Below are 15,605 nucleotides of genomic sequence, written 5' to 3'. Positions count from 1 at the left end.
TTATGTTATGAAACTGAAGAGACACTTTTTGGCTTCAGTGAAAGAGGAGAGTTTATTTGTTGAAGCAAATGCTCTGTCGTCATTCGCAACAGCATTTTTGTCTGATGAAATCCACAGACACAATAAAAAGTAAGCTCTAAGCTAAAAGATTTGAGTATAAATAATATCTCTAATAGTACTTAAAATTGACCCATTACTCTTGAATTATGTTACAGGGACACATGAAATATGACCATGCTATAATTCTACTCTAAATCCAGCCATAAATGATAATTTATTTAAATAATAATAATAATAATAATAAAACAAACAAAAAAAGTTTTATGATAAGATTTTAATTGCTGTTTGTAATGTCCATTTCAATACGCATAGGTTCTGTGTGTGTGGTCCTGGAATTTCCTATGTTATTGGGGGCCAAACAGCCTTGACCTTGTGGGGACAATTTGTTTGGTCCCAATGAGAAAACCTCATACAGAACTGTTTTTAATAGCAGAAATTTTGTATGTGAGAGTTAGGCTTCAGGGTAGGGTAAAGGTAAGGGGATAGAAAATACTTTTTGTACAGTATAAAAACCATTACATCTATACAATGTCCCAATAAAGTATGGAAATGTGTGTGTGTGTGTGTGTGTGTGTGTGTGCTAGTATACACTGGGGGTCAAACCTTTGTAATATGGTGACCAAGGCTCCATTTATTTGATACAAAACGCAGTAAAAATAGTAATTTTGTGAATAATAGTATTGTGGCAAAGGGAAAAGGGAACTTATGAATTAACAGTACAAATTTAAAGTCATATTTTCTTGTAAAATAGTAATCTAGTAATCTTTTATTTAATTTTATTTTGTAATTTGAAAAATCATTATTATAGTGTGTGATGGTAAAGCTAAAATAATTATATTGAAATTTAATTTATTAAATGTATTAATAGAAGCTGTTTTTTTAAGAAATTATAAAAATTCAAACTATTATATATTTTTCCATATATTGTTTCTGCATTACTTCAAAAATAAAATTATTGAGCAACATATGTAGCACTTATATATTGACATCTATTATATATTGACCAATCTATAAAAAAAAAACTTATGATGACACCAATTGACCAAAACCATACAAAACACACTGGTTGTGAACGGGTTAAAGATTCCTCTTTGGGAATCAACAATATCGTAGAGATTTGTATATTTATTACACCCATTCCTGAACACACAGAAACGCACGCACGCACACACACACACACACACACACAAACACACACACACATTGTCGTCTCCCTGCCCGTTCACACCGCGCGGAGGAGCTCACAGCCCTCTTTCTAGCTCTTGCATTTGAAAATAGACGTAGATTAAACACACATAAATTTTTGTATTTCTTTGACTGATAAGTAAAAATAACAATAATGATCAAATTAAAATGATCTATCCCGGCGAGATTAAATGTAAGGTTGTTTTTTGCCCTTGCACTTTCTGAGCGTTTCAGCACTGGCGCTGTCCATTAGATCCCCTCGAATTTTGGTGAATTCTTTGATGCTTTCCTGAGAAAAGCTCACGAGGGAACATGATGCATTAAAGTGCGTTGAAAAAAACAAAACAATGCATATTGTTTTTTTTTTCGTCTAATAGACAGATTGAATGGCACTACGTACGTAAGTCTAAGGTGCATCATTCACAAGGCAGCGTACAAAGACCCGTGTAAATGTGATATTTTCTTTATTTATAGTCCCTCTCCTTCAGCGGAACATACCATGTTCCTGTATAACGATGAGAGGGGGTGAGAGAGCGTCGTGTGACATAAAGGGAGCTACTTTTTCTTCTCTTCCTCCCTACTGCACAGAGCGCGTTTGAGACAGCCCTGTCGGTTTAAACCGGGAGGACACCCATACCGACTTCTCAATGCAAAAAATAAAAGGGTAGCTAGAAGCTGGGGCGAGGGGAACGGAGGTAAAGCGAACGCTCTTGGTCGGTCTCTCTCTCTCTTTCTCTCCCCCTCTCTCTCTCTTCTCTCGTTTTTATTACATGAATGAATGAATTAAGTAGTAAGGGACACGTACAAGGAAACACGTCTCCGCCTGGACGATCAAACGCATTTAATATTTGACTTGTGTTCAATGGTTCATGTTTGCATCTGTACATTTTCGTCGAAAACCAGAGTAGGACGTCTCATCGCGTCGTTCGAAACACTTTCGAAGGTGTAGCAGCTGAAAGTCCTCGCCGTGAACATGGCAACTTTAACGAACGGACAGGTGGACGCCGCGGTGCACGGAGGAGCGGCCAGTACGAACGGGCTCGTGAACGGAATAAGCCACACGCACAGTCCCGCGAGCTGCGCCACCATTCCCATGAAGGACCACGATGCCATCAAACTGTTCATCGGTCAGATACCCCGCAACCTGGACGAGAAGGACCTCCGGCCGCTCTTCGAGGAATTTGGCAAGATCTACGAGCTCACCGTGCTGAAAGACCGCTTCACTGGCATGCACAAAGGTACGTTTCACACTCGGTTCCTGTCACTAGAATCTCTTGATTTGCTTTGCCTCCGTTTCCATCATAAAATCGGATGACATGCTTGGATGTACTTGCTTTTTATGCATCTATAAATGCCATATATGAAATGTGTTGGATAATTATTAATTTCTTGATGTACTACGAAAGTTAAGCATTGATTTAGAATTGTTCCGTAACCCAACACGAAGCGAATTTTGTTAGAAAGCGATTGGAGACATACGGTACTTCGGGGTTTTTACGCTAGCCTTATTTGAGGTTGGGGGTAGATTTTTCACACTTGAAATTGACGTATCATATTCTGTGTTTCACGCTGTTCATACTTGCAAAGTTTTTAATTGTCGCAATGTGGAGATAAATGATATCGTCTATTCATCATTTGTCGTAGCTGTTCGACATTTTTTAACTGTTTCCCCGCAGACGTGGAGACTAAACACCGCGTGAAAGTTTTAGCGGCTGTACAAAGCGCATGCATTTTTAATGAGGTTAGTACTGAGACAGGTTATGATTGGTGTCTGTTGCTAAACAACTCAACGTAACGTTTTGGTGTTAGTGTATTTTTTCTCTTGTATAACCTATGGTTAAAAGTTATGCTAACCCCTTCAAAAATGGCAAGTCTCTTGCCTAACCCAAGTTTAAAACTGGGCTTTAGCAGGTGTTGAGAAAGATGTTAACCCAAGGTTAAGCATAGTGTGAAAGCCCTGTAGAAGCTGTCTTGAGGTTCAGCTCGCTTAATGAGTCTATCAAAAAAAAAAAAAATCCATTGAAGCTTCTTCCAGAGTACCTCTCTTTCTCTGTGTTTGTTCAGGTTTTGCCTATATTTTGCTGACTAGATCTTCAAGAATAGAAAAGTTTATGTTCTACAGAATTTTCTGAGATTTGGTAAAGATATATAAAAATATATAATTAACTCCGTATTAAAGCAACAGAAACCAATAGACAGTCCCCACCACGGTAGAAAAACCAATGTGTGTGTACTCTAGCTTCTGTAAAAATTTCCCTCATTTAGTTTTTTTTTTTTGTGCACAAAAAAAGAGAGAAAGAAAGAAAGAAAAACACCATATAGAATCTGAGACAAGTATTATGAGCAAGGATAGGATCTGTGCTGAAAGGGTCTGTCAAGTCACCTTTTAATCTCTTAATTGGGGATGTGTAGTCATGATTGTTCCTGTTCTATTGCTTCACAATAAAATATTAATTCATGATGACAGTCTGCACAATAGCATTTCAGTGTGTTGAGTTCTAGCAGTAAAAGCAGCTGAACTATAATTACCTCCTGCTTATCTTCTCCTCGCCAGTTGGTGTCATACGCAGCAACTCACATCTCCGGTTAGCTTCGGCCACAACTGTGCCTTGTTTGTGCGCTCGTCTGCTCCTGCAGTGTGGTAATTACTGCTGAAGCTGTGTACCTGTGGTGTATTCAGAAAGATTAATTCCTGGATCCCTAGGCCAGAGGTCCAAAGGGGGTCTACCTAGGACCATTTTCCCGGGGGTGTCATTATTTCACATTCTTGTCTAATTGATCCCCAACCCAGAAGACATTGTTTAGGGTCACATCAGAGGCTAATTTACCCATTCAACCCTGGGAGCCAAGAGAAAAGCTGCATACCCCAGCCCCAGGGATGTAGTCCCTCTGTTGTAGTAAACAAAGCTGTCCTCTGTATGTGCCTAGCAAAAAATGTGGCTTTGAGAAGCGGGTCTGGGGAGGGTAAAAGGTTATCTTTTATTAATAGCACTGCTGCAGTACTCCCTGTCTGGTGGTTAATCATGTTGCTCGTGAACTATGGGGATTCGTGCCGGCTGATTCTAGGAGCTGTCTCCTTCCTGCAATATATGGTCCTTTGTACCCATCCCCCCACTGCAGGGCATGTATTCAGTAGAGTGGTCGTCAGGCCTGCATGGCTCCATGTTGTAACTGAGTTTAGGTACTCGTTCGCTCCCTCTCCAAAACATAAGCACTGGCGTCAGTGTCTCTCAAAATCCATTTCCTTTTGGCAGCAGTGCCATTCTCTCTGTACCCTGGAGTACACTGAGGCCTGTCTGCTCCGGAGCTCTCATTGCTTCAAGAACTTAATATGCTGTTTTGTAAAACTGACCTTTTCCTTCAATCAAAAAAAAAGTAGTACATTTATAACAGCTTGTCACTGGGGCAGTACCCTTAAACAGTGCTAATATGTATCCTTAAAGGGATAGTTCACCTAAAATTCTAATTGTCATCTTTTATTTATCCTCACGTTGTTCCAAAACTGCATGCACAGATATTTTGTCTCAGTGTTTTTTGTTTTTTTTTCATAAAAGAAGGACCGAAAAGTTCTTTTGAGTTCCACAGAAGAAAGAAAGTCATATAGATTTGGAACGACATGAGTGTGAGTAAATGATTACAGAATTTTCTGTTTCTGTTTTCTTCGTTTTTTTGGTTGTACTGTTCCTTTAAAGTCGGGATGAAACAGAATTTGCAGTGGTCTTTTCCCCCTCTTCTGATGTATATCTGAGTGTAACTGTTTCTTAAAATGAGAAACAAAATTGGGTAGGACTTATTATTGTCCACTGATAATTGATTGGATCATTGTTTGCTAATTGCTGTGATCTCACATCAGAGTGACAACTTTTTGTCTTGTCCTCATGCAGGTGTACACGTCATCAGAAGAAATGCAAGGAGAAAGGCATGTTAATGTTTTTGGTGTAAGATTATGAGGGCACATGAATTTGAAGTTTATGGTGTGCGGTGCACAGATAAATAATTTAAAATAAACACAGCAATATGCCATAACAAAAAGAAGAAGAAGAATTGTCCATTTTGATTTCATGGTGACTTTAAAGGATCTGCTCTAGTGACATGCTAAAAGCTACCAAGCTTCCCCTAAAATTATTTTTTCTGACAGTGCCTCCTGAACAAATTATTTTTTTTTAAAGCTCCATAAATACTCTAGTCCTACAGTTGTCTGCCCTCCTCGGTCATTAACATGATCACATGTCTTTTTTTCATCATTATAGGAAGTTCTCCATCTTGGCACTTCATCCGTCTCCACCTCCACCCACTTCCTCTCTTCACACGTTATCACCTCCTCCAGCCTGCTGCATGTCTCCACCGTCTCCCTCCCAATCATGCAATTTCTCTTTCCATTCACAGGCTGGAAGGGGTTTTGTCATCCATTTATTCACTCACTTACCCTCCCACACACATCGTTCAAGATTTACCAATACACTACACGCTGAGATGAGGTCCTGAGAGCAGGTCTGCAGATCTCTGTTGGGGTCTTAGGAAAACTGAAACGGCAGAACCTCAAGCTTTTCAGTGTAAATGTGGTGTCACTTAGATGTGGAGCCAGTTTCTGCTTCTTGCAGATGATTGGTTAGATCTTGGCATGACAGACTGGGGGCAATTTGGCGAGCCAGACTGTCAAAAGCACATCCAGACACAAAATAATAATTCTTTTTAATAATTATTTACTCACCTTCTTATTGTATTTCTTCTGTGGAACTATTTTTAGAAATGTCCATGCAATGAAAGTCAATGTTGTTTGGATCCCAACAATTTCCTTTTATGTTCCTCCTAAAGAAAGAAAGTCCTATAGATTTGGAACAAAATGAATGTGAGTAAATTATTACTCAGATTACAATTTTTGAGTGAACAATGCCTTTAATTGCTAGTGGTGCAGTTTAAGTTTCTCTCACATTTTCAGCAGATTCTAAAATCATTACTAAATGATCCCGCGTTGTACAGGTAAACACCAGAAGCGACCATCGTTGAGAAGTGTGAGCGTTTGAAGTTGTGATGAGTGTAGGTGGAGAGGGAACACGTTTGATGCTATAAAGAAGCACGTAGGAGGAGACACTGTGTTTTCATACTGTGCTGCTGAATTCACGCCATTTTTGATAATCATTATTCTCATGCATATGGTCTACGTTTGTGCTCTATTTTTGATATGCAGACGTGCCATGCAGGCATACATTTGATTTTGCCATGCTGGATATGCATCTGGAGCGATGACTTAATAAAGCATGATGCATTTTATGTGTTGACTCTAATGAGACATTGAGTAGAGGGGGCTCCATTCATCCTCATGCCTGAGCAGCCAAAGTAATGATTCTTTACATCAGTTATCTAGTCTTTAGACTCCTGTCTCTCGGGAGAAAGAGGCAAATGCTGCGACACTTGCTGAAGGATGGAGATGGGAGAGTAATGGATTGAAAAAGTGAGTGGTAGAAAGAGGAGAAACGAAACAAAAACATGGATGAAAACAGAATAACAGAGAGTTTAGCACATGAATGGGATTTGGGTTTTAAACGGAGTAACAGAAGTCGACAGTGAAAGAGTTGGATGGAGAAAATCAGGTACGTGGGGCAGGCCTGAGCTGGTGGGGGGGTTCTTGAGTCCTCCAGCACTTTCATTTGGCTGCTCTGCGTGACTCAGCACAGCTAATAGAGGCCATTTGTACCGGTCACCAGCAGCTACAGGAAACATGTTGTGGACCGTAACATCTTCTCCTTGCATGCCTTTTAGCGTAGAGGAGATTGCCGCTATGAATGAATGTCTCTCCCAGCCCACAGAGTCTGCAGTTGGGAGAGTTAGCAACTTAGCATCTTGATTAGCTGCAGCTTACAGCTAACTGTGTTTGAGAAGTGAAGATTAATAAACTTAAGATTCCTAACTTCAAAATATCTGTCCAAGGTGGTCTTTATTTTCTAGACAGTCGTGTTTCGAAGGTCCAAACAAGCCCTCTTTGAAAAATGTATTAGTAAGAATGTTTTACATTGGGGTGATGTGTTATCGGGGAAGAAAATTCTGTTTCTGGGCAACCTAAACCTGAGTTTCTGGGCAGGATTTTTCCAAAAGACAATTGGATGTCCTTGCCAGAGAAAGAGAAACACTGGGTTTTTCCTCCTGCGGCTTGGTGTTAATTCAGCTCGCGTCCTGGACTCACTATTGCATTGCTGTTGCATCATCTGCACACACAGCGTTTCTCTTTTTTTCTTCTCTAGCTCGTTTGGATCTGCAGATGTTCCGAGCCTCGGCCCATCCCAAATCCTCTCAAGCCTCTAGTCTCCAATCCCTCATCACCGCCGAGAAAGCATCAACAAGCTCCCGCTTTGAGTGCTGTTTCTGCGCCACATGATCAATGCGACGGTTTTGTTTATGAGACTGAGGTCACCGCTGTTCGTAGCACATCTGCATTGAATATAAGTAGCAGTGACGACATGAACATGCATGTAAATATGTATCCGTGAGAGCAGGCCCATTTTTCAGGCAGACAGTGACAGGGTGGCCAAACTGTTTTTGTCCAGTGCTATTTGATTCGATCCCCACAGAGGTCAGCCATTAAGAGAAAATATAGTTACTCAAGGTGAGAAATGACTTGCTGATGAAAAAGAGGGAAAACACAGCTTTTGCGTGTGTTGGCTGCAGGTTTGGAGTTCTACAGGATAGAGGTCCTATCTGGCAGTCCTAACCTTGCGGTGGCCCTTATTGACTAGTGTGACACTGTTGTGCTGTCTGAATTGGGCCAAAATGTAACCATTTTCTCACACCTCGAGGCATTTTGAAACTCATCTTTCAGTCATTCGAACCGCTTGGAGACTTGTTTATGTGCAACAGCTAATCCCAAAACACTCATCACATGAATTTCATGTGTACCAACCATAACTCTCTGTCAGATAGCTGTGCTGTGTTAGGCAATGGGAAGTTTTAAACTGAAAGTAATGGCATTTGGCGGATTTTCTAAATTGAAAACTATGCAAATATGCTACGCTGCGTGGCTTTTGCAGGCTTCCTAAAATTTTATCCTGCAAGATTTATGTCCAGCGTAATGGCCTTGTTGTGTTTTCATATACTTAAATAACAGGACTCGAAGAGCAAGGCAGGGCTAAACTGGGTTCAGCCTTAAAAGTTTTATAAGGTTTAGCTGTAATTTCATATAAACTGCGCCGATGAAAAGCCAGAGGCTACACCCCCCTCTGCGGCATGCTGGTTTTATCTCGCTCTGCCTGTGAATCACAATTTTGATTTGAGAAGCTCTGAAGCCTTGTAGTGTTCTGACAACAACTCTAGCAAAATTAATAGTTTCTGTTTTCAAACTAGTTGCATCATCTAAGTGTTATTGTGGTGTGTGTTAAATATTTAAAGGGTTTAGGAGTGATATGTGTACTGCTGTCAAGGCAGTGTGCCCAAAATACAGCTAATTTTTTTACTATTTTTTTTAAAAACATAAATATTATGTCATTTTTATATATTTAACTAGATTACATTGATTTCATTATATAGGCTCTTACAGTATAAGCATGAAATGGGCTTTTTTTCTTGTTGCTGCATTTGACGTCATAGCTCAAAACAGTCAGTAGCTAATCAGAGCTGATATGATTTCCTGTGGCTCTAGAGTGATTTGGTGATTGGTTCAAATTCTGTGTTTGCCCATGAGTAAAGAGGGAAGCATGCAGGTAGCATAAGTTAGGGGTGAATGGAAATTCTACTAGGGTATTATAGCTTTTTTTTAAGCAATAACCAATGTAGACCCATGATTGCTTATTTTCTCTTCAAGAAACTGTTTTCACTTCTCTTCTCTGCGAGCAAAATATAAATGTAACACCAACCACATTGTCAGTGTAATTTAACATTTAATGATTTTTTTAAATTCATCATGCCTGATGCGTTCTGAGAGTCTGCACAGCATCCATCTTGTTTAAAATACACCAGCATGCTCTTTTTGTCTGAGCCTTTTACATAATTTTAAATTCTTTTTTTCTCATTATGTGAAGCGTTACCTATTTGTTAGTCTAATGATGCTGTATTCAAACTCCATTAATTATCAGGGTGTGCAGAGAATGGTTAGGTAGAGAACTAAAAGCCTAGGTAATAACTTAGATAATTTTCATTGTATTGACTGATTTAAGCAAGCAACGTTTAATTACTTTTTGGTGTAGACGAGCACAAAGAAGGAGAAAAAGAGAGCAAGATATTTTGGAAAGGAATGAAGAGGCTGTGTACTGTTAATCATCCCGCTGTCTTATTTTTTTATAGTGGTTTGTAATTCGGGCCACACTGAAGCTATAAAATGACAATAAACCTGGTTGTTAGACTGGCTGTAGGTTGTTTGGCGATGAGCAGGTTTAGGCATGCAGCCTTTTTTTATTTTATCATTGATGTTTTTATAGAAGGATATACAGAAATGTGAGTTGGGAGTAAAAATGGTAGCTGAAAACACTCTGATGTTGAACACATAAGGGCATTAGTACCACTTCTTTTTGTTTTGGTTTGGTTTGGTTTTGTTTGCCTTACAGAGTTAAGGGGCTGTAATGGTTCTTTATTTTATACAACATTCATTTATTTAAGCGTATGTGGTAACTAAAAACATCCTGGTACTTGGTTCTAGCTGGTGTTTATTATATTTATTATCTTATTATACATGACTGAACCAACATTTGTTTAAGTCATATTGAACAGTCAAGTATATTAGCTATATTAAGCATAATTTGTCTTTTCTTAAGAACTGCTGTTTTGTGAGCTAGAAAAACCATCCATCTGTATTTTTTTATTGTTAGGAGAACTTACCACAGAGTATGTCTGTGCAGACACAAGGTGTTCTCATACCTATGCAAATGTACCATCTTGTGCTGAGCTGTACTGAGATTTATCATGCACTGTTTGATATAAAACAAAGGATGTGTGGAAACTAGTCATTTCTAGAGAAGCATTGTGGGATACGTGAGGGTGGAGCATATACTTTGTCTGCAGTCAGAGCAGGTCGAGATGGTGATATGATACCGGCCAACTCCAGCACGTGGAGATTGCAGTGTTTATGTATGCAGCATGTACGCAGTAAGCTGAGTATTTCTAGTTTTCTTGTGGTTATAGTCACAGTGTTTGATACAGAAGTGATTTGACGACTCTCATATACCCTAAGAAAAACACGTAATGACTCTGGAACAACCCCCTATTAAACCATTATGAGATTATAATTAGCTTGACGTCTACTGAAACAGTCTATTTGTTATTCATAGGGGACTACGATTTTTTTTATTGAGGCATTGTTAACAAATAAATCCTCATTAGTGATTTTCCCACTCAGTGTTATTGCATGTAAATAGGATTTTAATGTCATGATATTTATTGGACTGAAATGCTTTCAGCTTAAGACGTTTAAAGACCAACTGGACTGAACCTTTTTGTTTGTATTTTAGGTTGTTACAGGTTTTGCTAGGGTTGGGTGATATAGCCAATTTTATATATATATATATATATACGTTTTTTTTTTTCATCTTACACAACATGGCTGAAATCTATATTATTTTTCCATTCGTTCTGTTTAAAAAAAAAAAAATCAGAATTCTGTGTCTTATGATTTAATACAAATTTATCATCAAAAATGGTGTCTAATGAAATAATAAAACTTAAAAATTTGTAATCAATCTTTTGAAATGTAATCAAATAAAAATATTACTTTTCTCCCAATAAGTTAATATGCAGCCTATTAAAATAAAGCTGTAAATAAGAATCTGAAAAGATATAAGCTTCAAATAAATATTTTAACTTGCGTGAATAAATCCAACCACCCCTATAGATTTAAGTTTCACTTTCCATAATCTGTAACTGACAGAGGAGTATCATCACAGCAGGGATTTAAAACTTTAACAAAACTCAAATTGACACAGGCAGAGTTAAAGACAGGATATTTTCGGTCAGGTAGGATAGGGTACAATTGATTTCAAAACCTTTCAGCAGGTTAATATACATTGTGTATATATTATTTATCTAGTATAAGATGCATTTGGTTGAGTTGGCTACAGTAAAGTGCTTCATTGTAGTACTACAGGTGATTATCTCTTCAGCGCAAGCAGTACAAACAACAATGCAGAATATTAATAATTATTACTGGGAATGTCATATATATTACAATTATAATGAGAACACTATTATATTAAAATGCTGTGAATTTTTAGAGTTTAGTTGCTGTGTTTCTGCACGTTGTTGTGTGAAAAACACATACACAAAAGGAGTCCATTCAGAGCCACGCAGACATGTGCATTCGGGCAATTTTGAGCAGATAGCCTACAAGTCGTAAAATTAACGTTATGTTGTTTAAGGGTGTATTGACACCAGGAAATTCTGCTAGTTCACTTGCTTTGGTCCCGACCAAATACAATGTTGATTTTTTTTTTTTTGGTGCTGTTCGCTTTCACACTGCCCTTTTTTGCAAGTGGACCAGAAATAGTAAACAAAACCACACGTGTGCTAAGGTCATCCATTCATTGGACACAAGTTCTCAAGCAGGGAAAAACAGAAAGTGCAAAATAAGTCTAATCATGGAGATATTTTATAGTGCAATTTTTATTCTTTTACTGATTTAGTGTTATCAGATACTAATGCAATATGAAGAAACTTATAAGTGTCATATGAGACAATGTCATAAGATGTTGTAATTATGACTTGCCGGAAATAAAATCTCTCTGTCTCTCTGTCTCTCTGTCTCTCTGTCTCTCTCTCTCTCTCTCTCTCTCTCTCTCTCTCTGTCTCTCTCTCTGTCTCTCTCTCTGTCTCTGTCTCTCTCTCTCTCTCTCTCTCTCTCTCTCTCTCTCTCTCTCTCTCTCTCTCTCTCTCTCTCTCTCTCTTTATATATATATATTAATTTAAAGCATATAACAATGCTGGTTTAAACATTTAACCTATATAAATATGCGCTATTACAGTAGGTGCAGATCCAATTCTTTGTGCAGAGAATGGCAGCTGAAGCTTGATTCAGGACATCATTGGAAATAAATTGAATACATTATTTTGCTCATAAAGGTAAGAATAATACATCGTTCAGAACTTTAAAGGGTCTATTTTTATTTGTGTGCACTCACAATATCAAGAAAACGTTGCACTATTGTACAATAAAGAAAACAAATAAGATGCGCTTGCCATCTCGGGAACACTTCACAAAAATTCAACCGAAACTCCGCTAATATTTTCCTCACAGACATGATGAATACGTCTATAGAAAGCTTTAAATAACTACAAAATAAAATAATTCAAATCCAAAACAAATATACTCTTATTATTATTTAATCTGTAAAGATGCATTTTTTTCTAAAGGCATGTCCAATGTTGAGATGGCGAGTCAGGATTATCAACTTCATTGCGACACTTACTCATAAAACACTAGTTTATTAGTAAATAATTCAAATCTCTCCTTACTATTTTCCCTCAACATAGTCATGGTAATGTTTTTTTGCCTATTTAGCATGCTCATGTCATGCTGCTGTGCAAACTAATCATTTGCATGAGTTTTTAAGCATTGTGGTTTTAAAACAAGTGATTTAAGCCATTGAAATGCAAATAACAGCTCTATATGCACAATATGTCTGTTTCTGAGCATGTTTCTGCAATTGGGTTGGAATGAGGTTGGGTCATATTCACACAGAGTTAGTTTGGAAGCGGACTGAGACCACCTCATCAGGTGGGTCTCGGTGCGGTTGTTTGGTCCACACCGAGTGTGATTGCTGTATTCACACCTGCCGAAATGGTCTGCACCAAGAGGGGAAACGAACTTGAGTTTGATTCAATCAAACCTAACAAGACAGGTGTGAATACACCCTAAATAACTAAGCGTATTCTATATGAGATTAATAATGAGTTAAATCCCATTGATTAAAAACCTGCTGCTTCACATACTGGTCATCTTCAGTGCGCAGCTCAAAACAGAAATGCAGAACATTAATAACTACTGTCATATACATAACGCTGTAATGAGATTACTATTGTAAAAAAAATTGTGAATTATTAGGATTTCGCTGATGTTTAATGTTATTAATCTTTTAATCAATACATAAAATATTATGTACCCGTTTGTATCTTCGAGGCATCTGTTACACATTTTCCTTGTGTGTTAATGTAATTGTGATTTTTGAATGTCTGCCTTGACTCTTGGAAATGTATTTTGCCCCGCCCTCAAAACATATGATTCGACTATCTGTCAAATATCGGCAAGATTCGAAAATTCCAGTTTAACTATGAAAATCCTTAGTCGGGGACACCTCTAGACTGTTATGGAGTTCAGGATCAGTTCAAACCTTCTCATTAATCTGGGAATTAAGCGAATATATGAACAAATTATGGCTTTATTGTTTTGTGTTTTTGCTTTATTGAGAGAGAGAGAGAGAGTGGAGGTCAGATGGATGCTACTGGGACTAAACTCAAGGATCTTCAGGATAATATGTTTGGGTTTAGTAGGGGGATCTTTCATTTGCAAGAATGCACGAGACATCACGATAAAGATGGACGGAGAGGAAATTGGGCTGGATACAAAAGTAAGGGCGCGGAGAGAAAGAGAGAACAGGGGAGTCCCTGAGACAGATGTCACCCTTACCGCAGATTGATGGCTCTTGGCTGGTTTCCACGCCAAGCTTTGACCCCGCTGTCCTTTGCAGTAATTTATAGGTGGTGTTTTAGAAAGGTTTAAACAATATTTTGTGGCCATCATGGCCTTGGACAGAGAACAAACTTGTAATGCAGGGTCACAGTATGTTCGGAGCTAAAAATGAGCCCACCTGCACCTGTGCGGATCTGACTATGCGGTTTTGTATGTTTGAATTTGTTGTTGTATTCTCACAGGCCAGCCTGATTAATTAAAAACCCTGTTTGTTTTGGGGGTGTAGATTTATTTTGAATATACCGTGTGAGTATCATGACTTTCAGGGTAGTAACTTTCAGCTTGAAGCATAGACTGGAAAGAAGACGTGTAGGGAGACTGGACACCCTGTGCAGCGTTTGGCTGTGCATCCAGGGTACCCAGTTGGGTCTGGTGTTGGCTGAGGTGTATGAGAGGCCCTTATGTCTGCAGCAGTGGCTGGTGATCTGGGGGGGAGCCTCTCTAGCACATCATCACTCATTTGCAATTTAATGGCCCCAGAGATCACCCTTTCCTCAACACACCAGCCCATTCCCAGCATGGCAAAGCTTATTAACCAAGATTTTAAATCATAATCTCAAATGAGTCAACTACCCTATCCTTCCCCTTTCAAGATGCACTGCCAGTGGGGTCCACCAGGGTGGTGCTCAAAAAGAGTTCTTTTGTTTATTCTTGCAGGGTTCAGATCTTTTGGCATTCCCATTCATCTAAATGGATAAAATAGACATTTCATAAGTCCTTCTAACATTTTTAAGAGCCTCCAAAAAGAATGTGTTACTGGTAGGGCTGTCAAATTCTTTAATCCAGATTAATCACATCCAAAATAAAAGTTTGTGTTTACATATTGTGTGTGTGTGTGTGTGTGTGTGTGTGTGTGTGTGTGTGTGTGTGTGTGTGTGTGTGTGTGTGTGTGTGTGTGTGTGTGCTGTGTGTGTATATATTTATATATGATTAATATTATATATAAATATATTAGTGCTGTCAAAATTAGTGCGTTAATGCAGGCGATTATTTTTTTTTCAGTTTAATGTGTTACAAATATTTAACACTATAAATTCAGGGGCGGAGCTAGGTTTGGCCACCTCACTCACAACTGCTGCTTCTGTCTCTTTTTTTTTTCCTGACAGGAATTGCATTTATTTAGACGCAGAATGTCTTTACGACCACCTCAAACAGGAGACTTTCAGACACACGCTCCAACTTCATCTCAGTGCCACCAATAGTCAAACGAGCGTGGAAAAGCTACAGATGACGAAGAGCATCAGTAGAACATCCGTGAACTGTGGTCAGATGAGATGTTGTCAGGCCATATGTCAGTAAAAAATTTTCTGTCCTGTCAGCCATTATACTGTGCTCATAGCACGTGCTCTTGAATTGCACCCACAAACGCTGTGGCATGCTCTGTAGACTGTATCATTTAATATCAATGCGCTAAATAAACTACAAGCATGCAGTGTCGTAGTTATGTCGTCAGTTAAGTCATTAAGTTACCTAAAAGGTAATTTAAAGATGCTTTAAATGCAAGTATTTGTTATATGAGTTACATTTAAGAACATGTCTCTGAAATGGTTTTCAAAACCGTCCTGGAGCAGCCCAGAACTCCCTCATCTAACACACAATTCAACTTGTCAGCTCATTAGAAGAGACTTTAAGTCCTGAAGTGGGTCAAAAAAGGTGAAGAGCAGCAGCAGCGGCTCTTAAAGCAGCCAAAATAAATAAC

The 15,605-nt window shown here is 38.6% G+C and overlaps 1 protein-coding gene across 1 annotated transcript in view; it reads left to right on the top strand.

Moving 5' to 3' along the window:
• The first annotated feature begins 1,848 nt into the window (after nt 1-1,848).
• Nucleotides 1,849-15,605, top strand: part of LOC132130952 (CUGBP Elav-like family member 4) — a 91,595-nt gene continuing 77,838 nt past the window's right edge. Inside the window, exon 1 of the mRNA XM_059542834.1 lies at nt 1,849-2,483. Within this exon, the coding sequence (XP_059398817.1) occupies nt 2,219-2,483 (265 nt within the window). The 5' untranslated portion in view covers nt 1,849-2,218. The remainder of the gene's footprint in view (nt 2,484-15,605) is intronic.

Source organism: Carassius carassius, chromosome 47, assembly GCF_963082965.1.
Source record: "Carassius carassius chromosome 47, fCarCar2.1, whole genome shotgun sequence".
NCBI lineage: Eukaryota > Metazoa > Chordata > Actinopteri > Cypriniformes > Cyprinidae > Carassius > Carassius carassius.
This window is presented reverse-complemented; position numbering and strand designations above follow the sequence as displayed.